Source organism: Chiloscyllium plagiosum, chromosome 24 (assembly GCF_004010195.1).
Source record: "Chiloscyllium plagiosum isolate BGI_BamShark_2017 chromosome 24, ASM401019v2, whole genome shotgun sequence".
Taxonomy (NCBI): domain Eukaryota; kingdom Metazoa; phylum Chordata; class Chondrichthyes; order Orectolobiformes; family Hemiscylliidae; genus Chiloscyllium; species Chiloscyllium plagiosum.
Genome location: NC_057733.1, coordinates 52,362,176 through 52,387,419, shown reverse-complemented (window position 1 = coordinate 52,387,419; position 25,244 = coordinate 52,362,176). Strand labels below are relative to the sequence as shown.

The 25,244-nt window shown below is 39.9% G+C and overlaps 1 protein-coding gene across 1 annotated transcript in view; it reads left to right on the top strand.

The window, feature by feature from the left end:
• LOC122562302 (polycomb protein suz12-like) overlaps positions 1–25,244 on the top strand; it is a 55,267-nt gene that overhangs the window by 6,661 nt on the left and 23,362 nt on the right. The window contains exons 4-5 of the mRNA XM_043715122.1: positions 20,378–20,446; positions 22,746–22,795. Of these exons, the coding sequence (XP_043571057.1) occupies positions 20,378–20,446; positions 22,746–22,795 (119 nt within the window). The remainder of the gene's footprint in view (positions 1–20,377; positions 20,447–22,745; positions 22,796–25,244) is intronic.

The following is a 25,244-nucleotide window of genomic DNA, read 5'->3' as shown; positions in this document are numbered from 1 at the left end:
GCTGAAAAGCTCTGTTGTCCTATAATATGGGGATTAAGTTTAGGCTGAATTATTAGTCTTGATCCCTAATTGAGAGGCGATTGCAAGATTGCAAAATTTAGTTGAGGTCCAGAAGAACAAGCTGTTCTCATGAGTTGATGGTAAAAGGATTTGTTTCTATGCAAGAGTTGTTAGAGAAATGTGAGGAAGAACATTGTTATGCAAAAAGTAGTAAAGACCTGGATCTTATTGCCCTTGAGACTGGTGGAAGTGGCAACAGTATTCTTTCAACAGATAATTGCATGGGCCCTTGAAACAAACTTTGTAGGGCTACAGGGATTGAGCAGGGTGTAGGATTGACTAGATTGTTCCTCAGGGAGCAACAAAGTACCAGATGGCCTCGATCCTATAAATGACACTTGACTGCTTGGGATTCAGGTCAATTTGTGGTGGCTTGGGTGACCACCTTCAAATTTGTTATTTTGGAATAGTGTGTTCATAAATGTAATCTGTAACCTTCATTGGATGCATTTAATTCTGTTTTAAACTTTTAATAAAATTGTTTTAGTTATCAGGTTTAAAGCTCCACATTTGGAGCTGATGAAAGATTAACAAAGCTTTAATGCATTTAAACCTTTTCCTGCTTATAACTTGCCTGACTGGCTTACCAATGAACTGTTCTGTAGATCATGTTTGTTGAGTTAAAATCCTTGTCTTTTGAGATGACTTCATCCTGAATGATCCTATTTGCAGTATACATAGATGTTTGGGGAGCATTTGAGGTTAGCTTAGTTGTACAGTTTACCTTATCTGAATTTTACCTTGCTGGGTGTTGGAAACCATGCATGCACGTTACCAGAGTGAAAACAGTGTCTGTGGAAGTGAGATGACATTTGAAGTCTGGTTCTTCAATTGTAGTAATCTGTTTACAATGTGTTTTGTGCAATTTCCATTCTAATTGTCTTTTTTAAACTGGTTGGCATGCAATTAACTAGTATTATCCTATGTTATGTATCTGCAATTATACAAAGTTTCTGAAAGTGTGAAAAACAATCAAACTGTTTTGTGGCCAACTAAGGTAGTTTGGTACTTGAATAAAATGCAAGGTTGCCTATATAAATTCCACACATTTAAATTTTTTTAGCTTGCTTGTTAATCATAGTGAAATATGTATACATTTACTAGGCTTTAAATGAAGTTTCATGCTACTATAAAAAGCTAGGGCTTTGTGCTATGTTAGTGTCCCTACAGCTGGACCAGAAGGTTTGGGTTCGAGCCCCACTTGTTCTAGAGGTGTCATAACATGTCTGAACAGGTTGGTTTTTTAATAAAAAAGGAACAGGCTTCCACTCTTATTATTTTGCAAGTGTTTCACAAATTATAATATCATAGAATGTTACAGTACAGGTGAAGGCCATTCAACCCATCGTGTCTGCAGTGGCTATTGAAAGCTACCCAGCTAGTCCCACACTCGAACCATACCTCCTGAACTCATCTGTGTGTGCTCTCAGATGTTCTGAAAAGAAATATAATTCTCCTTTCCATTTAAGAGGGACTTGTGATTCTGTGGTAGTCTTCCTACCTCCAAGAGCATTGGGTTCAAGTTCCATCTGCCTCTGAGATGTCCCATAGTATGCCCTAACAGGATGATTTGAAATTTGGGTTCCTGTGGTGCAATAATAATGTCTCTACCTCTGGACCAAAACTTCAGGTCCCATTGCCATGGAGGTGTGTTGTAATCAGTTTGAACAAGTTGATTGCAATTTCATATTGTTTTCCTGGTGGTTAGGATTCGCCATGGCCCATGTATGGTTTCTGGTTAGAGAATAAGTCTTGGACAATGTTATGGTGGAATAGTATTAGCAGGTGTGTTGAAACATCCAAGCAAATTGATTTTAAAGAATGGGAACAATGAAAATTTGAATGGTTAGGATAATGTCTCCTCATGAAAATGTAAGTGGATAAACACTTGACTTTCTAGAATATTAGCATTTATTCAGGAATGCATCTGATGGTATTCTTGCTTCTTTGGATGTTAAGATAATGTTTGCAGTGTTTTCATACCAATAAGATAATTTAGTAAATTGGGCTTGTGGGCTTTTGTACCTTGAGTCTCTTTGCTGTACCTAGATAAGTACCTGAAATGTTAATGCCTGCAATTTTTGAATTGATTCTGCAAGATTGATTTCTTATTGCAACTGCCACTGTTTGTTATAGATTCCATTCTGTAATTTGAAATAGACTTGGAAGTGCTGTAAACTGTTTTTTGGTAACCTGAAGTTCCAGATGATCTTGAGGTTCATGCTTTATATTTAAAATATTTCAAATGGTGAAATTGCAGAAATGTTAAGAGTACGGGTCAAATTGTGTAAATATGGAAGTAATTTGAGTGCTTTTGATCACCATTGACATCCAAAACCAGTTCATCTGTCAGTTCGACATTATGGCCGATTGTTTAACGAAGATCTTTGCAAATCAGCAGAAGTTCTAGGATACAGACCAGTTGTGTTGTTTTAATGTACTAGCAGATGGATGTGTTCTTTTTTAAAAAATTCCATCGGCAATATCTGTTACAGATTCAATAGATAGACTGGTGAGCAAATGGCAAAAATGAGGACTGCAGATGCTGGAAACCAGAGTCTGAATTAGAGTGGTGCTGGAAAAGCATAGCAGGTCAGGCAGCATCCGAGGAGCAGGAAAATCAACATTTCGGGCACATTGCTATGATGAAGGGTTTCTGTCCGAATCGTCGATTTTCCTGCTTCTTGGACACTGCCTGACCTGTGCTTGTCCAGCATCACTCTGTTCTAAACTCTGGAGAGCGAACGCCAGCTTCCTCTTTCAAGTCAACGCCACATCATTCAGGCTAAAGTCCCTCAAAATTAGCTTTTGAATTGGCTCATGGAAAAATTCTTTCCAGCCAGTCCTGTTTTCTCAACTTACCGTCCAATTTTCTTGTTTTAAAATGAAAAGATGTCTTCAATGACCTCAAACATTCCTTGGAGTGCAACAATATTCATAAAGAATATTGGCCCATTCCTGTTCCTTTCAGCCCCTTGAGCTTGTCCTGCCATTCAGTAAAATCATGGTTGATCTGTGGCCAAACTCCATGTGCTTGCTATGGGCCCATAACCCTTGATCCCCTTAAAAATAACATTGTCTGTCTCAGGCTTCTGTTTAACGATTAAATTAGCATCAATTACTGTTTGAGGAAGTCTTCCAAACCTGCACTCTTCTTTTGCATTTAGATGTACTTTCTAACATCTCTCCTGGAAGATCTGGCCCTAATTCTATGTGGGGTCTAATTAGAGTTTCGTATAACTGCAGCATAAAGTCTGCATCCTTGTACTCCAATCCTTTAGGTTTGAAATCCAGCATTAGCTGCCTTGACTATTTTCTGCGTGTGTTTGTGGCATTTTAAAGGGCTGTCCAACTGAACCCCCAAAACACAGTGGGCATTCACTGTATTGACTTTGTGTCACCTTAAAAAAAAAAATACCCTGATCTATCCTTTGGATTCAAAAGAATCCAAAATTGATTCACATTTAATGACTGTGTAAACCAATACAATATGCATTTGTATTTTGAGATCTGTGTTTTGTGATGAGGCAGAGCAGGAAAGAGAAAGTAAAACCTTTACTTGGGGTCTGAGTATATCTTTTGGAGGTGACTTGCATGGGCAGCAATCAGCTGGTTTAGTCAAAGGGATAACGGAAAACCTGCAGTCCTGAGATGTTCTCTTTTGAAGGAGTATTCACAATAGTTTAACTAGTAGTAAAATACACGTGTGAAAGGATGAATGTTCAGTTTTAAATATCTTTGTTTTAACTTTGCAAATTTTATTTTTTAAATTGAGTATGGAGGTGTCATGAGAAATGACCAGGATATTTATTTTTATTGGGTGTAATGGAGGAAATTTCAATGTAAATCCAGCTAAGTATTGTTTGGAACTAAATGGTTGAGAAGTTTAGTAACCAAATGTTTGAGTCAGGTAGAATGATAAAACAACAGGAAAGAATAGAGAATATCTGCACTAGTGTCTATCATTTGCCCTCTCCTTTTGTTACCTTAAGTTTCCTCAAAATATACTGTTTTCAGCTATAATCCTGACCATCTCCTGTGAAGTGCTTTGTGACAAAGCAAAAAGTGCTACATAATATTTTAAGCTTCAAATGTATTCAATTTTCTGTTAGTTTTATACAAAAGTAATAAAACTAAATTCACCTTTTCTGTACAGTGCTGCAAGAGTTTTTTGTTTTTGCACAAAAACAAATATTTTTAACTGGGAGGAGCTCCAGGCTGCTTGTTACAGAATCTTGAATGATGAACCAAAAACATTGTGCCTATGTTAACTTTTTACTTTGGTTAAGTATTTGCGGGGACTTAATCAGCAATTTTCCTTGGATATTGTTCTATTACCATTTTCAAGCAAATGCGTTAAGATCATAACATCTTGCTCTGTAATCTTTATCCTTGTCACCATATTTTGCTGATCGCTTTTGAAATTCATGCCCCTTGTGCCTTTCTGCCACCAAGTAGTTTCTCCTGCAGGTCATTCTAGTATAGCATGCTAAACACAATTGAATTGTGGATGCAGTTTGGCTAATGTGAACTTATAGCGATCTTTTATAGCGTGAGTTTTTATAGCATAGTTTCAATCCTCTGCAAACTCATCATGGAAGAGCAGAATGACCTGTATTTAATCTACGCAATTCTTGGTCTGTTGCGTTGTGTGCAGTTTCTCGGTCAAGGATGCAGATAGTCAACTGTTTGTTTTGGTTAAAAACCATATGTACAAAAGCTTATCTTGATTTTTGTATAATGGACACAGCACCCAGCTGCCAGGTTTTTGATAAAATACTGTATGCAAGACAAGTTAAGACCCTGTGGTTTGGGTGCAGTATGTTAGAATGGATAGAGTCATAGAGATGTTCAGCATGGAAACAGCCCCTTCAGTCCAACCCATCCATGCTGACCAGATATCCCAACCCAATCTAGTCCCACCTGCCAGCACCCGGCCCATATCCCTCCAAACCCTTCCTATTCATATACCCATCCAAATGCCTCTTAAATGTCGCAATTGTACCAGCCTCCACCACTTCCTCTGGCAGCTCATTCCATATACATACCACCCTCTGTGTGGAAAAAGTTGCCCCTTGGGTCTCTTTTTTATATCTTTCCCCTCTCACCCTAAACCTATGCCCTCTAGTTCTGGACTCCCCGACCCCAGGGAAAAGACTTTGTCTATTTACCCTATCCATGCCCCTCATAATTTTGTAATCCTCTAAAAGGTCACCCCTCAGCCTCTGACGCTCCAGGGAAAACAGCCCCAGCCTGTTCAGTCTCTCCCTATAGCTCAAATCCTCTAACCCTAGCAACATCCTTGTAAATCTTTTCTGAACCCTTTCAAGTTTCACAACATCTTTCCGACAGGAAGGATATCAGAATTGCATGCAATATTCCAACAGTGGCCTAACCAATGTCCTGTACGACCACAACATGATCTCCCAGCTCCTGTACTCAATGCTCTGACCAATAAAAAGCATACCAAACACCACCTTCACTCTCCTATCTATCTGTGACTCCACTTTCAAGGAGCTATGAACCTGCACTCCAAGGTCTCTTTGTTCAGCAACACTCCCTAGGACCTTACCATTAAGTGTATAAGTACTGCTAAGATTTGCTTTCCCAAATTGCAGCACCTCGCATTTATCGGAATTAAACTCCATCTGCCACTTCTCAGCCCATTGGCCCGTCTGGTCCAGATCCCGTTGTAATCTGAGGTAACCCTCTTCGCTGTCCACTACACCTCCAATTTTGGTGTCATCTGCAAACTTACTAACTGTACCTCTAATGCTTGCATCCAAATCATTTATGTAAATGACCAAAAAGTGGAGGACCCAGCACCGATCCTTGTGGCACTCCACTGGTCACAGGCCTCCAGTCTGCGAAACAACCCTCCTCCACCACCCTGTGTCTTCTACCTTTGAGCCAGTTCTGTATCCAAATGGCTAGTTCTCCCTTTATTCCGTGAGATCGAACTTTGCTAATCAGTCTCCCACGGGGAACCTTGTCGAACGTCTTACTAAAGCCCATATAGATCATATCCACCACTCTGTCCTCTTTGTTACTTCCTGAAAAAACTCAACCAAGTTTGTGAGACATGATTTCCCACAAAGCCATGTTGACTGTCCCTAATCAGTCCTTGCCTTTCCAAATACATGTACATCCTGTCCCTCAAGAGTCCCTCCAACAACTTGCCCACCAGAGGTCAGGCTCACTATTCTATAGTTCCCTGGCTTGTCCTTACCAACCTTCTTAAACAGTGGCACCACGTTAGTCAGTCTTCCGGCACCTCACCTGTGGCTATCGATGATACAAATATCTCAGCAAGAGGCCCAGTTATCACTTCTCTAGCTTCCCACAGAGTTCTAGGGTACACCTGATCAGGTCCTGGGGATTTAGCCACCTTTATGCGTTTCAAGACATTCAGCACTTCCTCCTCTGTAATATGGACATGTTTGCAACGTGTCACATCTATTTCCCTGCATTCTATATCTTCCATTTCCTTTTCCTCAGTACATGCAGATGCAAAATACTCGTTTAATATCTCCCCAATTTTCTGTAGCTCCGCGCAAAGCCGCCTTGCTGATCTTTGAGGGGCCCTATTCTCTCTCTCGTTACCCTTTTGTCCTCAATGTATTTGTAAAGAACCCTTTGGATTCTCGTTAATTCTATTTGCCAAAGCTATCTCATGTCCTCTTTTTACCCTCCTGATTTCCTTATTAAGTATACTCCTATTGCCTTTATACTCTTCTAAGGATTCGCTCGATTTATCCTGTCTATACCTGACATGCTTCTCTCTTTTTTTAACCAAACCCTCAATTTCTTTAGTCATCCAGCATTCCCTATATCTACCAGCCTTTCCTTTCACCCTAACAGGAATATACTTTCTCTGGATTCTCGTTATCACATTTCTGAAGGCTTCCCTTTTTCCAGCATGTCCCTTTACATGCGAACATCTGCCCCCAGTCAGCTTTCGAAAGTTCTTGCCTAAAACTGTCAAAATTAGCCTTTCTCCAATTTAAAACTTCAACTTTTAGATCTGGTTTATCTTTTTCCATCCACAGACTGAATCAGAAAATTTTCTTGTACACGCTTAACAAATTCCTCTCCATCTAAATCCTTAACGCTATGGGATAGACAGTTGATCGAGCAGAATTGGGATAAGGGGGCATTTTCTCTAAAATGTAACTGGTGAAGAACGTGAGGAATTTGTGCTGGGGCAATAATTTAGAATATACATTGATTTGGTGATGGAAGTGTGTAATATAGCCAAGTTTGCAAATGGTACAAATAGGGGAATAAAGTGGTGAGTATGATAGACTGCAGGCACATGTCCAAGTGAGTGTGCAAAGTTTGCTTAATGAAATATAATGTGGAGAAGTGTAGTTATACCACTTTGGTAGGAAAAATAAAGAAGGTGAGTGTTATTTAAACAGAGCTGCAGCACAGGAATTAGGGTGTTCTTCTGCATGAATATTAGTGGGTAATAGGGAGGGTGAATGGAATGTTGACCTTTGTTCCAAAGGGAATAGAGTAGAAATGCAGGATGAAATTGTTAAAACTGTACTGGGCAGTCGTCAGACAATATCTGGAAGATGAACTGTTTTGGTTCCTTTATCTATGGAAAGATGTACTGGCAATAGTGGAAGTCTAGGAAAGGCACACAGTGATTCTGGGTGTGGAGAGACTTATGAAGAGAAGTTGAGTGGATTAGGCTTGTCCTCATGAGTTTTAGAAGAATAAGGGACAACCTTATTAAAATATGGAAGATTCTTGAGGCTTGACAAAGTAGGTATTGAGACCAGAGAATAAGAGATGGGTGTGAATTGCTTCTGAGGGTAGCAAATCTGTAGAATTTGTTACTGCACGGAGTTCTTAGGGCTTTGCTATTAAGTATATTCAAGGCTAAGGTGCACAGATTTTTAAATCCGTAATGGAATTGAGGTTTATGTGGGAAAACAGCATGAAAGTAGAATTGAGGATTGTCAGGTCAACTGTGATTGCTTTGGCAAAGCAGACATAATAGGCTGAATGGTGTGCATCTATTTGAACATTAAATTTAAATTAAACTTGATCTTGTGTAACTCCATTTAAAATGGAAAAAATAACTGGAGACACTTAGCAAGTTCAGCACCTCTGGAAAGATTATCAACATTTTGTCATCCCTTTTTCTCTGCGGTGTGTTGCCTAGCTGGTTGTTTTTGACACTATACTCAAAGTTATTTGCCATCCTTTATCTTTGCAGTTTGTTTGAATGTGTTCCTCAAATTTACCAGTTTGGCTGCTATTTTTGTTTAAAGGTTGTCCTGATCCTGAAATTACCCTGAAATTTCATTTGGCATTAATTTACTACTTTTGTGCTGTCACTAATTAGATCCAAGCATCTAGAGATCCCTCTAAATGAGAAAAAGGTGAAATCTTCAAAACTGATAAATGTTGAAAAACTGTGATAAATAGTATAGTTTTTAAAGATATGTGTGAATATATACAGTTGCAAATGAGCCAAATGAGATTGCAGGATAATTTTGGGATCTGGACAAACTTAATCGTGAAAAAGAACAAAATGGCATCTGGATCACTTAATTTTGAGGAGCGGATATTTTTCGGGATCTGATACTATCTAATTGGGTTAATCAGAATGGAATGATTAACTCTGAGCCCATGACTTATAACCTTCTAATGCTGCAGTGAATTCTAGAGTTACAGGAAACATTTTGGAACTTCTGAATCTCTGCTGCATGCCATATAGCATTCGCATACTGAGTACGTTAGCGATTAGTTTAGAATGGAGGGGGGGGAAGGTTAATAGATAAGTGTGTATGTTACCCAATATTTTTGTAGTTTGCCTTGAGCTTTGTGTCCAGGAATAATAAAGCCTCTCTTCAATTGTATAGGAGCTTGGTTAGACTGCACTGAGAGTAGTGAGAAGCTTTGACCTCTTTATCTGAGAAAAGATATTGCAATAGAGGAGTGGAATTAGGATTTACCAGACTTAGTCATGTCATTGAAACTGTGTTCTAGGAAGACAGTCTGCATATTGGTCCTGTGTTTTCAATTTTGAAAAAGCGAGGTGATCTCGTTGAAAATAGACAGGGTAGATGCAGGTGAAATGTTTGTCCTGCCTGGGGAGTCTAAAACCAATAGGCACAATTTTAAAAATAAGGGAGATTGCACTTTGTACAGTGTTGAGATGGGATGAGTAAAAGGTATTGAAGTGTTCAATTTGCCATGATTGTACAATGTTGAATAGCAGTTCAGGTTTGGCAAGCTGAATGGTCTACTAATGTTTGTTCATAACCTATCTGCAGATGCAGATTTTAAGCAAATTTTCAAGCAAGTCTTGCCAAGTGGATTGCTAGTATTTTCAGCTTGTCGTTTGTTTGTCGTGTTCTATCTCTTGTTTTCTTGCACTTCCTCAGAAAATTGCTCAGTCAAACGCTTGTGTGCCCTACTCCAGTAAACTTATGTTAGTGCTTAATCCTTACAACCAGTATTTTATTTGTCTCGTGGAGTTTAGGTGTTGCTGGAAAGACCAGGATGCTGTCCTGAATTCTGATTGCAAGTGCAGTTCCAGTATTACTGGTTCCGTGATGATATTTGATGTACCCTTGCTCTTTGTATCAGTTTTATTGTTATGTAACTTTGACACGTACTTTGGTCCTTTATGACCTGATTCAGCATAGTAGCTCCAAGTGGGAGGCCTTTAAAAGTGAGAGAGCTAGAGTTCAAGGTCTTTGTTCCTGTGAGGGTGAACAGCAAGGTTGACAGGGATAGGGAACCCTCGACAAGATATTGAGGCTTTGACCAGAAAAAACGGTGAAGCAGTTACGTGAAGCTGGAATCAAGGGAATCCCTGGAGGTACCTTGGGGATACAGGAATTTACTGAAGGAAATCAGGTGGGTAAAAAGGGTGCACGAGATAGTCTTGGCTCAGAAGATTAGAGTGAATCCAATGAGGTTCTTCTGAGTATATTAAAGGAAAAAGAATAACTAGAGAGAGAATAGGGCCTCAAGGACCAAGGTGGGGGCATGAATGTGTAGAACCCAGAGATGGTTAAGGTCTGCAATGAATTTCTCTTGTTAACCATGGAGAAAAACATGAAGACATTGGAACTTGGGGGAGGTTTGTTGTCAATTCTTGCTGACAGTCCATGTCACAGGGGTGGTGTTGGATGTATTAGTATGTATGAAGGTGGCTAAATCTCATCGTCCTGACAAGATGCATTCAAAAATGCTGCAAGAGGCTAGAGAATAAATTACAATGGCCCTGGCTGATATTTTTGCATTGTTAGCCATGGATGAGCTCCTGGGAGATAAGCAAATGTTGTGCCACTAGTCAAGAAGGGTAGCAAAGAAAAGCCTGGGTACTATAGACCCGTAAACCAAATATATTTTAATGTGTGGTGGGTATGTGACTTAAGATTCTGAGACATAAGCTATGCATTTGGAAAGGCAGGGTTTGATTAAAAGCAATCAACATGCAGTTGTGCATGGGAGATCATATCTCTCAAATTTGTTAGAGTTCTTGAAGTGACCAGGAAGGTTGACAAGGGCAAGGTGGTAGCTGTAGTCTCTATGGATTTATAAGGTTCCACTTGGTAGGCTGCTCTGGAAAGTTAGATTGTGTGGAATCCAGGGCGAACTGGCAAATTGTATCATGGAAAATCATTAACGTGACACCCTGTTTTAAATAAGGAGTAAAACAAAAGGAAAATTACAGACAGATTAGCCTAACACGGTCATGGGTAGGACCCTGGAATCCTTTGTGAAGGATGAGATTTCTGAATGCTTGGAAGTGTAGGATAAAATAGGGCAAAATCAGCATGGTTTCATGGGGAGGTTATACCTGAAAAATCTGGTGGAATTTCTTTGAGCAAGTAACAAGCAGGTTAGACCAAAGAGAGCCAATGGATGTTATCTACCTGGACTTCAAGGAGGCCTTTGACAAGGTGCTGAGTAAAATGAGAGCCCACTGTGTCAGAGGTAAGGTGCTAGTATGGATAGAAGCTAATGTCTGGCAGAAAGTGCGAATGAAAGGATTGCAGCTGGTGGCAAGTGGTGTTCCACAAAGCTGTGTTGCGACCTGTGGTGATGTTGCTCCTTTAACAAGGTTCGATTGTCCTTTGCATTTTCCCCCCCAGAGAGGTTGTCAAAGTCACGATTCTGAAAATTCTTTTGATGGACTTTAGGGCCAACTTGATTATACCTAACGGATGCTGCCTTAGGACAAAGGCTTTCAAGTTTAAAAACGCACTTGTACAATGACAGGGGAGTGGCCAGTTCTCCAGCTCAGCTTTTCTCTGGTTTGATTTGGTGTTTGGCAGACTGACTATCCACTGAAAGCAGTCGGGTAGTTTTGATGTTGCTGATCCAAGAAACAGCTAAATGGTAGTGGGTGTTCCATGCTTCCTATCCCCTTCCCCATAGTCCAGGATTCTCCCAAGGTGAACTTGAGTCTGAAATTATGAAGACAAATGCAATGATGGCATTTATTTTAAGAGGACTTGAATATAAAAGGAGAGATATACTTTTGAGGTTTTATAAGCCTCTGGTCAGGCCACATTTGGAATATTGTGCACAATTTTGAGTTCCATATCTCAGGAAGGATGTACTGGCCCTGGAGCGAGTTCAGAGGAGGTTCATGAGAATGGTCCCAGGAATGAGAAGTTTATCAGATAAGTAACATTTGAGAACTCTGGGTTTATGCTTGGAGTTTGGAAGTATAGGGGCGGGGAGGCAATCTAATTGAAATATAGAATATTGAACAGAGTAGAGGTTGGGAAGATACTAGGACCTGAGAGCATAGCCTTAGAGTAAAGGGAAGATCTTTTCAAACGGAGATAAGAAACTTATTCAGCCAGGGAATGGTGAATCTGTGGAATTCAGTGCCACACATGGCTGAGGAGGCCTGGTCATTGGGACTATTTAAGACAGAGGTTCTTTAGTGTAAAGGGTTACGGGGAGAAAGCAGGAGTATAGGGTTGAGAAACTTAGTAGCCATGATCGAGTCTGCTCCACCATTCAGTAGTCTGAAAGGAGCTAAAATTAGGCCACTGTCTTATGGTTGTACACAATTGGCCTCTTGGTAGGAAACAGAGGGTAATTGTCAGGCTTGAGCTCTGAGACTAGTGGACTGTCAGGCTATATTGGATGAGAATGTTCAAGGCATGATTAGTAAGTTTGCTGATGACACTAAAATAGGCAGTATTGTGCTCAGTGAGGAAGGTTATCAGAAATTGCAGCAAGATCTTTATAATCTGGCAATGGAGTTTAATTTAAGTGTGAGGTCTTGCATTTTGGAAAGTTAAACCAAGATAGGAGTTTCATGTTGAATAGTAGCGTCTTGAGTGCAGTGGAACAGTGATCTTGCAGAGAACGGTGAACCTAAACTCCAAGTGGAGTTACAGGTAGAGGGGGCAGTGAAAACGGCTTTCGGCATACTGGTCCTCATCAGCAAGTACCATTTGAGTATTGAAGTTACAAAGTTATGTTGTACGGGATGTTGGTGAGGCCACACTTAGAGTATTGTGTTCTGTTTTGGTCACTTTGCTAAAGGAAGGATGTTCTTAAACTGGAAAGAGTGCAGAAGAAATGTACAAGCTTGTTGCCAGGCCTCAATGGTCTGAGGTATAGGGAGGTGGGTACATGAACAACATTTAAAAGGCATTTGAACGATACAAGGATATGATAGATTTAGAAGGATATGGGCCAACTGCAGGGAAACTGGGCTAGCATGGATGGACATTTTGGTCGGTGTGGACCAGTTTGGGCCAAAGGGCCTGTTCCCATGCTATGAACTGTTTAACTCTGCGGCTCTAACTTAGTTTTATTTTTCTAGTGAAGCTATTTGTATAGATATTTTAAAGAAAGATAACTTTAGAGCACAGATGGTGACCCCAAAATGGTACAGTTTCCTTTGATACATAAATCACAAGCGTCCAAATGAACTTGCATGGGCTGGAATCTCTGGTTAGTCCCTCTGGCAACCTCAGTTTCTCAGAATTTTAAGTGGTTGACTAGTTCAGTCTAGCTGTATCACTGAATACTGGATGCTGTGCCCTCTTTAAGACCAGTATTTGGCTCCATTCCATCTGAGGACACCATCCAGACACTCAAAAGTGTGACAACTGTAAGTCCTCATCAAATACCTCTCAGACACTGTGGCATGTATCCTTTTCATGCATCCTTTTGATACTGTGACCCAATCATGTTATACTGTCATACTGGGACAACACATCTATCCTGGGACAGGCTAAGCAAAGAAATGCCAGAGAATTCCTAGAGGCCTGGCACTCCAACCACAACACCATAAACACAAACACAAATTTGGATGCCATCTATCAACCCCTCAGAAAATGAACAGGAAATGACATCACCACAAAACCCAGGAATCCTATCCAGGAGAAAGATATAAATAGAAAGCAGGAGACAACAGCTTCGCTTCACTTGGAGGTCGCCACTGATGATGTTACCTAGCCAGGTAATGAAACGTCTGGATATCAAACCTACAGCTCAGCGAGCAAGCCTACACCCTAAATACTCTAATACACTTCCTGACTCCCAGTATTATTGTACACCCACGTGTAAGGTTATTCATTGCCTTAGCTTGTAGTTTAAAGGTCGTTGAATAGCAATTAGTGTTGTCTTAGCAAATTATGCAAGGAGGAGGAAATATGTGCTTCAGGAAAAAACAAAAATGCTGCAAATGTGGCTTGCTTTGCCCAGCATAGAAACAAAGCAAAAGTCTTGGGGATGAAACAGACCACAGTTAATAATATCAGTACTGATTACTATCAATTGCATAATTGATTTATACTCTGACTTTTAAAAGTTTTATTTTTATATCTGCATGTTCTCTTAACAGCAAAATAGAAATATGCAAAATTGTAAACATTAATGGCTGCATGCCTCAGGCCTACACAGTGCTGCCAAATGTATGTAAATATTGACCTGACGCAAGGTATAGTGCAGTATCCAGTCCACTGCTATGCCACCCATATACTCATTAAATCAAAGGAATGCTCAACAATTGCACTTTTAAATTATCTAATAGCAAATTTCACTCTGAGATGCTCCTAATTAGTTTCATTGCAAACTATAGACAATGGTCATTTAACATGGGGTCCATATTATCTGCTGGTAGTGTAGAAGTGCTACTTTAGTTTTCTTATTGAGGTGTAGAGGTATCATTGTGATAAAATTTAGAGGGTGAAATTAATTAAAAATACATTTAAAATAATCTAAGTTAGTGATTACTTGATTGGGTTAATTTTCATTTGAGACTAAGATTTAGTTAGCTCTATTGATAGGATCACTGAAATACAATGAAAGTGTTACATTTGCATACTTAACCGGTATGCTACCAGTGTGCTTCACCTAAACAAAGTTTAGTTGGCACATCTCTCATCACTGGGAGACGAGACTTAGTCTAGACTTAGTGCATTTTCTAATACTGCCTAATGTTAGTCTAAGTTAAAACAGCATTATGATTTAGAAGCCTGGATATCGAAAGTTGTGTACAGTTCTAAGCATCAATTCTTATATCTTCAGTCTTTGTAAAATGGGAATTTTACAAAGACTGAAGATAAGAATTTTTTTCTTGCGTGTCCACAGAATTAAAATGTTCAGTCTGCGCTATGGTGAAATGGGTCTACCAGTCTCTGTCTGTAACAGCGAATTCCATTTACAACGCTTTTTTAAAAAAAAATACATTGCTTCTATTCAACATCTGGAATTCCCAGGATATCCCAGAATACTTAATGGTATTTGCATGCTAGTGTAATCACTGATGTAATGCAGGAGGTGCAAAATCCAATTTGTGTACTGCAAGCTTCCATAAAGAACATTGTGATAATTAAGTTTTTTAAAGTAGAGGTGTTTGCCAAAGCATGAAAATCGGCCAAAACACCAAGAAAAACAGCCTTTTCTCATTGAGACCATAAGAACCTCCAGCTGAGATGGCAAAGTGAGCCTTGGCTTAACATTGTCATTTCATGTCCAACTGTGTTGCATTTACCAGCAATTTCAAGTTGCCCTGGAGAAGGTTGTAGTGAGCTGCCTTCAACTGCTACATTCTGGATTAGTGGTGCTGGAAGAGCACAGCAGTTCAGGCAGCATCCAAGGAGCAGCTACAGTCTGTTTGGTGTGGGTACCAATGTAACAATGCTGTTGGGGAGGTCCAGGATTTTGACCCAGTGACAATGAAGGAACGATATATTTGCAAGTCAGAATTATGATGCAAAGTATATGATTTACATATGTTTTAATGCCATTTATTTTTGAATTTGTAATTTTGAATATAGAACCAGTAGCACATGGTGTTTCTACATGGAGTCATATGTTAAATTATTCATTTGTAATTATTTGTGACAATTGTGATGACTTTTAAATTAACTTGAGAAAGAAGGTCTCCAAGAATGAATGGATTTCTGTTTACATTGACAGGAAACAGAAATAGGTACTAAAACTGTAGCAGTACAGTCAGTTCTGCTATAGCACGCATTTCTTAAAGGCCAATATTTTATTTGCCTGCTTTATTATCCATTGAACTCGAATGCAAGCTTATCGGTGATGCATGCCCAAGAAATCCAAAATTCCTGTGTTCTGTAGCTTTCTGCAACCTTTTCTGTTTAGCTGATGTAATCTCCTCTATTCTTCTGGGCAAAGTACATAACTTAACAATTCCCCACATGATTTTCTAACTGCCAAGTTTTTACCCACTCACTTAATCTATCACTATCTCCCTGCAGATTGTCATCCTCATTATGTGCCTTCCCACCCATTTTTGTCATTGCAAACTTGGCTGCAAACCCACACACATGCACCCTCTCACAGACTTAGACCCCTTTAAACTCTCACACGTACAGATTCTCTCACAGACACTCAACTATCTCCCCCCCCCCCCCCCCCCCCCCCCAACCCCAGAGCACGTGCGCACACATGTTTGTGAGGTGAATTTGTACTTGGAGAGTTACATTGTACTTTGCTAAAAAAACTGCATGAATCTATGTAAGAGTCTGTTAACTCATTTTTAAAATTAGAATCCGTCTAAACATTATGGCACAGATAACAGTACACAGGGGGCAAACATCTTCACATTATCTGGGCTGACACCAATAGTTCAAGGTAGCCTGAGAATGTAATTTTTTAAATTGTGATTTACATATGAAAGAAGTGAAGCCAACATCGTTATTCTAGCACATGAGAGACTTAACAAAAAATCAAGGCATTTTTCAACATATAATTTCAGTTACATCGCACTTTAAACTTTTAAATTCTGTCTTACAGTTGTGTACTCCACAGCCATCTGATGAAGGTGCAGTGCTCTGAAAGCTAGTGCTTCCAATTAAATCTGTTGGGCTATAACCGAGTGTTGGGTTTTTTAAAAAAAGTTAGTATATACAGTGTTATAAATAAGTGGGACCTCAACATTGTTTTTCCCTGTGACAAAATCTTTGAATATCAATATCTTCCCACAAGTGTTCACATTTGCTTGTAAAGTCTGCTCCCCTTCCATGCTACATAAATTACTGTAATTAAATGCACTGACCTTCACTCTTTTTGCGATATTCAACCAAATCAAGGCAACTCTTAACGTGGCTAACTACACTATCTTAGTCCAGTGTGCTGGTTTCCAGCCATCTAAGTTGTCCATTTGTAAATGTTCATCCACCCTTTTTAATGGTCTCACTGCTATGCATCTCCAACTTTCTCCAAGCCTACACCCCCTAGCTATTGACTCCTATAGAGCTGCTCCTAATGTTTTAAATGTCATGCATTAGGTGCTAAGGTCCTGCGCTCTGGAATTTCCTGCTTGGTGTCTTCCTGTTTCTGACATTGTCCTACCTCCTCTTCCCTCTTTAGAAGTGGCCACTTCAGTCAAATTATTGGGTACAAATCTTAAAATATTCACTTTTGGCTTGACATCCATGTGCTCTGATTCTGCTTGACAAAAAGTACCAGGCCCATCTATAAGTAATGTGTTTCAGTGGCTTGCTGCTGCTTGGCTTTTTAACAAATTTACATGTGAATGTTTTATGGGGAGTTTAAATTGAAGCAAAACCCCTGGGGTAAGTCACAACCTGCATAAGGGAAAAAAAGTTAGAAATCAACTATCTCCGTCCCAGGGCATCTCTGCAAGAGTTTCTTGGAATACATATTTTCTACTCAACATGTTCAGAGATATTGTTGAGCATCCCTGCAGTAAGTAGGATTGGAGTCCAGGCCTCTTCTCTCAAAGATAGGGACACTACACTGCACTACAAGAGCCCCTCCTTTCCTTAGGGTACCTTTTCCTCAGGGTAGTGTACTAGGCCCAAACATCAACTGCTTCATCAGTGACCTTCCCTTTGTTCATAAGCTCACAAGTTAGGATGTTCACTGATTACACTTGTTCATCACTGTTCTCTATTCTTCAATACTGAAGCAGCCTCTGTCCATATGCAGGCTTAGTCTGACAGGTGATGTAGTATTTGAGCCCCAAATGTCCAGCAAATGACCATCCACCATGAAAGAATTTAAGGAGAAAGTGAGGTCTGCAGATGCTGGAGATCAGAGATGGAAATGTGTTGCTGGAAAAGCGCAGCAGGTCAGGCAGCATCTAGGGAACAGGAGAATCGACGTTTCGGGCATTAGCCCTTCTTCAGGAAGAAGGGCTAATGCCCAAAACGTCGATTCTCCTGTTCCCTAGATGCTGCCTGACCTGCTGCGCTTTTCCAGCAACACATTTCCATGAAAGAATTTAAGCATTGCTCATGACGTTTAATGGCAATCTTGCATGATTAATGTCTGCGGAGGTGTGTTGACCAGAATTAAACTGGATCAGCTATAAAAACATTGTGTGCAAGAGCAGATGAGAGTTGGGAATCCTGTGCAGCAAGTAGCTCCTCTCCAAACCTGCCCTCCAACTACAATGTACAAGTCAGGAGTGTGGTAGACTACTATTCACTTACCTGGATGGTGGCACCTCCAACAAACTGTCAAGATTCTTGCACAATCAAGTCAAAGCAGCTCACTTGATTGACACTCCATCCACTGTCTTTAAAATGTCTGCCTCCACCACTGATGACCGTGATGACACTGTACCATCTGCAATATGCACTTCAATTACTCACACAGCTCATCTGGTAACACCTTCCAAACTTGCAACCACCTCTGCCTAAGAGAAGGACAGGAGATGCATGTCAACACCACATGCAAGGTCCCTCTCTGAGCGTGTTATAATCTTGAGTTGGACATATGCCACTGTTCCCTCACCTCTGGAGGATCAAAATCCTAGAAGTCCCTTTCTAACAGAACTGTTTCATGGACTGTAGTTGTTCAAGAAGTTAATTCACCAATACCATCTCAAGCATTTCAGTTTGGTCACTAGATGCTGGGTCAGCCAGTGATGCCCTCACCCCATGAAACAAAGTATACAATTGTGAAAAATAGTGCTTGAGTCCATTTTTAATTTCCCTGAATACTTTGGTGCTCTTGAATAAGGATTCACAGGACATATACCTGGTTAGCTGTCCTTCTGTGTCTTTGATTTTTAGTGCCAGTAAGAAGTCTAATGCACAATAAGCCTGATCCAGTCTTGCATACCTATCTTGCATAAATTCTCCTCCTAGGGGTTTGCTAAGGCTGAAATCCCTTGACTCAGCGTAGTTCAAGGATAAAACCTGGACATTCTGGTCTGTATAGCTTAATTGTCATATCTTCCAAGGAGCTGTAATCAATAGGTTTAAGACCGTTTTAATTTGTATGTTTACAATTTAGAATCATAGAATCCCTGCAGTGTAGAAAGATCCATTGTGTCTGCATTGACCCTCTGAAGAGTAGAAAGTGAGGTCTGCAGATGCTGGAGATCAGAGCTGGAAATGTGTTGCTGGAAAAGCGCAGCAGGTCAGGCAGCATCCAGGGAACAGGAGAATCGACGTTTCGGGCATAAGCCGATAGGGTTCCTGAAGAAGGGCTTATGCCCGAAACGTCGATTCTCCTGTTCCCTAGATGCTGCCTGACCTGCTGCGCTTTTCCAGCAACACATTTCCCTCTGAAGAGTATCCCACTGATATCTACCCTGGCCTCCTATTCCTGTGACCCTGCATTTACAATAGTTAATCCACCTAGCCTGCACATTCCTGGACGATACATGGAGCAATTTAACTTGACCAATCTGCCTAACCTGCCCATCTTCGTACAGTGGGAGGAAACCAGAGCACCTGGAGGAAAACCACACAGACCAGGAAGAATGTGCAAACTCCACAGTCACCCAAGACTTAAAATCGAATCTGGGTCCTTGACAGACAGCAGTGCTACCCATTGTGCCACCATGCAAATTTTTCATGTTCACTATTGCATTCTGTAAAACTTTAAATAAGGAAGTAATTTTAAATTTAAATTGGCAGGTTCAGTTGAATTGTGTCCTCCAGTAAGTGGTGGTTGACTCTTATTTTTGGCACTTCCCTGTGACCATTTGTACTGTAAAGAAGCTGTTATGCTCTTTTAAATAACTGTGTTCTGCTATTTAAGTAGTTAGAAAATTGTCAATTTATATTTTTAAAAAACTGCTGTGGATGCAGTGTTTCTTAGCACAGCTACTGCAGTTAATGTTACAAGGTGCATCTACCCTGTTTAGATTGGATTGTTCTGAATGATTTTCCATGCTTTTTCTGAATTGTGGTTATGCAACAAGTTGGGATATCCAGAGGGTGTGACTGTTAAGTGTACAGTACACTTTTATTGCCACTTGCTCATTTTTTTTTTCCTTCCAAACCAAGCAACCTGCAGTCCAATTGTTTATTGTGTAATCAGCTCATAGACAGGAATCTGAAATACAAACAATCTTTCACCTTAGATGCTTATTGACTTGGAGTGTTTGCAGCACTTTGCTTTTCTATCAGATTTAGTGTTTATAGTTTATTTTTAATCGAATGTGCTGGCATTTGGATGCTTAAACTGTTGATTCCCCCAGTTGGATGTAGAACTTACGTGCGCTCTTTCAAACAAAGTGGTGGTATCATTGGTGTCATTACCAATATCCTTATTAAAAGACAGTCCGATTATCTGGTCAGTATCTCATTGTGCATAGTCAGCTCCCAAAAACACATTGACTGCTATCCTATATTTAAAAAGTGCCTACCCAAGTTATTGATAAAGTACTTGGGGAGCACCATGTGGTACTGAAAGGCAGTATGGAAGTGCAAGTCTGTCTTTCCAAATTAACACTCTTCAAATTGTCAAAATGTAAGTTGAGATGTGAATTTTGAGGTCATTCCAACTGTATTTAATGGATGAGTTAACCTTTTTTTGTAATGATATGTGAAATTAAATATATTTTTCAATGCTGCAGGAAAACCTTTCAAGTGAATGATATGCTGGCCAAAGTAGAGAAGATGAGGGGAGAGCAGGAATCTCCCAGGTAAGTTAGTTTCAAAATGAGTGAAAATGTGCACTTGTGTGGTGCAGCTTGACCCCTAATGTACGTTGAGTCTTCTAGCACATTTGGGACTGTACACTGTACCACTAGTGATCCGCAGAGAATTTAATGGTGCGGAAGAGAGCAGGAAGGTTGCCTGAGAGGGTGTTCAACTTCTGATTGTCAGGCCTGTTAAATGGTAAAACATGCTCAACTGGCTGGAAAATTAGATAAGAGATAGTTAACTACCACTGGGAGCATGCCGTTAGCTGAAACTGAGAATTTGGAATATTTTTGTTTTGCGTAATATGTACACCTCTTAACCCTGTGTGTAGCATTTTGCAGCCGTGTCATTTGTATTTATAAACCCTTTTTCAAATTTAAGTCAAAGCTTTTTTATGCTAAGATTGAGTTTCATGATTTTTAACAGCAGAAATGTTGCTTCATGATTTGATTGCACCCTAGAGTAGTGTCTCATTATGAATTGCCACCAAATGAAGATGCCTCTGGAGCTTTTTAACAGCTTGATGCACGTAGGTTTCTGCCAAATCTTCTAATTGCATTGCCGAATGATTCAAGAGTACAACTGAAATATTTTTATTTCAGGAGGCAATGTGTGTTTTTTTAAAACAAAAATCATTGGTTGAAATGCCCTGTCTCTCTCAATTAGTGTATAACTTCAATAGGCTGCAAGATTAATCACAATGTTCTTCCCTTGGAGATTTTAAAAACAAGTATGTAATTTGCTTGTTTGGATGTTGTGGTAATGGATCAGTTGTGAAATGTCTGTTTATATGGCATTAGGCAGAAAACTAGACATGTTCTGGACCCTGAGTAGTCTCCCCAGACAAAATCAAACCTGTTCATGCTATGCAAGAACATATTTGGCTATGGTAGTCATAGACAGCTGATTTTTTTTTTAAAAAAAATCCTTTTGAGAGCAGTAGTCATTGTCTCAAGACTACCTGTACCAAATGTTCACCGTCTACCAATGAAAGTTCAATCAAAATTATTAAGCTTGATGCTGAGCCAAAGCTAACGTCTTCTGCAACTTTCCTGCTTTGGTCTTCAGACATTGTGACTGATCTCATTGTTCTGGCCTGTTTCTTGACTTATAAATTTGGTAGATGGCATGTATAAACCTTAATACTGTCAAATTGTACAGGAATCCCCAGGTAATTAGTGTGTAATAGAGTTTCATGATGTGAGGTAGCTCTGAGATGGTAGCTGCGTGACCTTGTAGCTGTCTGCTGAAAAGGTGGATTGCGTTATTTTACAGCAAAAGGGAAATTATGTTTGCCATCTTGTGTACAAAATAGCAATAGTAGGCTAATTGGCCCTTCAAGCTTGCTCTTTCATTCACTAAGAATATAGCTGATTTTTTTGTTCCAAATTCCAAATTCCACATATATCCCTTAACCGTAGGTTCTTAACAGGTAAGGGAATTTAACTTTCACAAACAAAAATTCTCTAACTCCATCTTCAGTTTTGAGCTAGTGTTCTGAAATTGCACAACCCTTTTTTTAAAAGAAATGTGCTAATTAGTTTTGTACCCTTCCTCTCCCTCTCTTCCATGTCTACCATATCATAAAGGATTTCGACTTCAATCAAATCACCTACCTGCTGGACAGGCTACAAGTTTAAAAGAAAAGATGAACTGAGCATTTCCTTATGACACTATACATTTCCCAATCACTGTGTTGACAGCAGCCAGCTTGCCACCTGGACAGACTATACGTTTGAATAGTTTGAATCTTGTTGAAAGACTTCAAATCTTTCTGGTCTGTTCCATTAAAGTTGAAACCTACCCAGTATTTTACTCTTAAGCTACCTCATGTTTATACCAGGCATATGAGTAGTTTAACAAAGTAGCTAATCCAATATTGTCAGTTTCCAAATCCTGAGTAGCCAATGCAAACGTTTGACTGTTCATAGGCTTGGCTCAATGGGACATAATGCACTGAAATTTGGAGTCAGCTAGGTTTTACATATCCCAGTTTCATTGTCATTCTGATTTAAGCAGTCTGAATCTTATTTTCCAGAGACCTGCTTGGAGCTTAGTTAGACAATAGGATATGGCAATTTTCTTGTTCCCAGTGTATTTGTTATAATGCACCTGTTCCCACTCCACAAAACAGGTCAATGACAAGTTACAGTTGCAAAGCCAGCTGTAAATGGTGCAGTTACAAAAGTTAATTGCGTTGTAATGTTGGTTGTGCTGACTCTTGTATAATGGGTTGCTATTTGTATACAAACATTTGTGAAGTACAAGGGAATTAATTTTCTTTCAATTTTACTTCAGTTTGACAGCTCATCTGCAACTTACATTTACTGGTTTCTTCCATAAAAATGGTATGTATAAGGAAGCAGCTGTAAGTGAAGCTCAATGGAATAGATTATATGCCCTCAATATTAACTATTGTTTCTATGTACAATGTATCATCACCCGTATAACTTCTTTAGAAGTAGTGAGTGGGGTGGTGAAGGACTGTTGCTTCAGTGTTGGAACCAAGATTTTCTGATATTGTCACTCATTAAGCTTTCATGGGCCATGGATGTTGCTGGCTTGATCACTCATTTCCCATCCTTAGTTGCCCTCAGGTGGTGAGATGCATCCTTTTGAACCCCTGAAATCCACATGTAGGTACACTCGTAGTGCTTTTCCAGAGGTCCAGAATTTTAAACTTTAATGTAGTACAGTATGTTGCATAGACTTACAAGTCACCCACCCATAACATTAAGCTGATTACACCCGTTATTAGTCATCTGCTTAGCTCACTGATTGCAAGAGTCTTCTCTTCCTTTTGGTAACCTTTTGAGGGTGGACTTACCACATGGCTGGGATTCTGTATTTTAATTACTAATCAGGCTGTCTGTTTTCTAATGCCTGGAAATTCCTTTTGCTTTTGATCACTGGACTGTCAATTTTTGTGATTTCATGTTTTTAATCAATAAAAGCTTTTGTGCTGGATTTCAGTGTGTTCCTTTGGGAAATTGGACAGTTCCTTTCATTTAAGATGAAGTGGTTCTGTTTACTGGCTGAAACAATGAGTTGAAAATGTGTTGCTGGAAAAGCGCAGCAGGTCAGGCAGCATCCAAGGAGCAGGAGAATCGACGTTTCGGGCATAAGCCCTTCTTCAGGAAGGCTTATGCCCGAAACGTCGATTCTCCTGTTCCTTGGATGCTGCCTGACCTGCTGCGCTTTTCCAGTAACACATTTTCAACTCTGATCTCCAGCATCTGCAGTCCTCACTTTCTCCTGAAACAATGAGTAGCTGGGCCATGTAAATGATCAAGGTGTAAGGTTTGTGCTGAATTAGTTGAGCTAAATGCTTGGTATTATTAGTAGTATCGACATAAAATTTAGTCTTGGCTACAGTTCTTCACTATCCCATGATGTGGATGATGTTTGAGAATGAGTATAGGGTCATGTTCAGCTGTTCAATTGTGAATGTGCTAACATTGAATGTGGAAGATGATGGTTTGGGCATTGTAACTGGTGTCCATGTTTCAGCAAGTATTCAACTTCTGCAAGAGATGAACTAGTAAAAGAATAATGAGAAGAAATGAATAACATAGTGAACAAACAAATGCCAAGGTTGTATCTTGTTGGCGTATGATGTTAAAGGATAAATAGTACTCACGCGCACCCCACCCATGATAACTTTGTACAAATGCAGTTATGTCAGAAGTTAGTGCACCTTGTGGTTGTAACCATTATACAGCCGCAGCTTGTGTAAGGGGCTATACGTGTTGATTTTTGGTCAGAAGTTGAGTATTCTGTGGTGAGTAACATGCCCCCAAACTCAAAGGCCTGTCTGCTGCCTGTAAGGCACAAGTCAGGAGTGTAATGGAATATATGTCAGTTGCTTAGGTGTTGCTCCAACAATACTCCAGCAGCGCAACACTTTCTAGATCATTGTGCCCGGCTTGACTGGCACCCTGTCCACCACATTGAACATTTTACTCTCTCTACCACTGCACAGTGACAGCAGTGTGTACCATTGGCAAGAGACACTGCAACAACTTAACAAGGCTCCTGACATAACTTCAAAATGCAAAATCTATATCGCTAAGAATGGCATAAGAACATCAGTATCAAAATCATCACCACTTCACTATGCTTGATTAAAATTCTGGAGCTCCCTTTGGTTGTACCTGTCACGAAAGTGAAACGAAGGATGTGGTATATTGACGTGGATAGAAGATTGGCTAACGGAATACTAAGTTGGTATAAGGGAGGGATTTTCAGAATGTAACTGTGGTCTGCCTCAGAGGTCTTTCCTTAAGCTGCAGTCAATTTACAATATATGTTAATGATTTGAATGTAGAAAGTGAATATATTTTAGCCAGGTTTGTGGATGGGTTAAGAATAAGCAATTGGCAGCCTATATCCTTGAAGATTAAGTGGGCAAAAACGTTGCAGATGGAATATAATATGGGATAAAGTGATCTTTGGCAGGAAAAATAGACGGGGCTGAATATTATTTAGAATCATAGATGTACAGCTTGCAAACAGACCCTTTGGTCCAACTCTACCATGCTGACTAGATATCCCAACCTAATCTAGTCCCACTTGCTAGCATTTTTACCATATCACTCTAAACCTTTTCTATTCTCATACCCATCCAGATGCTTTTTAAATGCTGTAATTGTACCAGCCTCCCCTTCCTCTGGCTGCTCATTCCATACATGCACCACCCTCTGCGTTTTAAAAAAAAAGTTGTCCATTAAATCCATTTTATATCTTGCCCCTCTCACCCTAAACCTATGCCCTCTAGATCTGGACTTCCCCACCCCA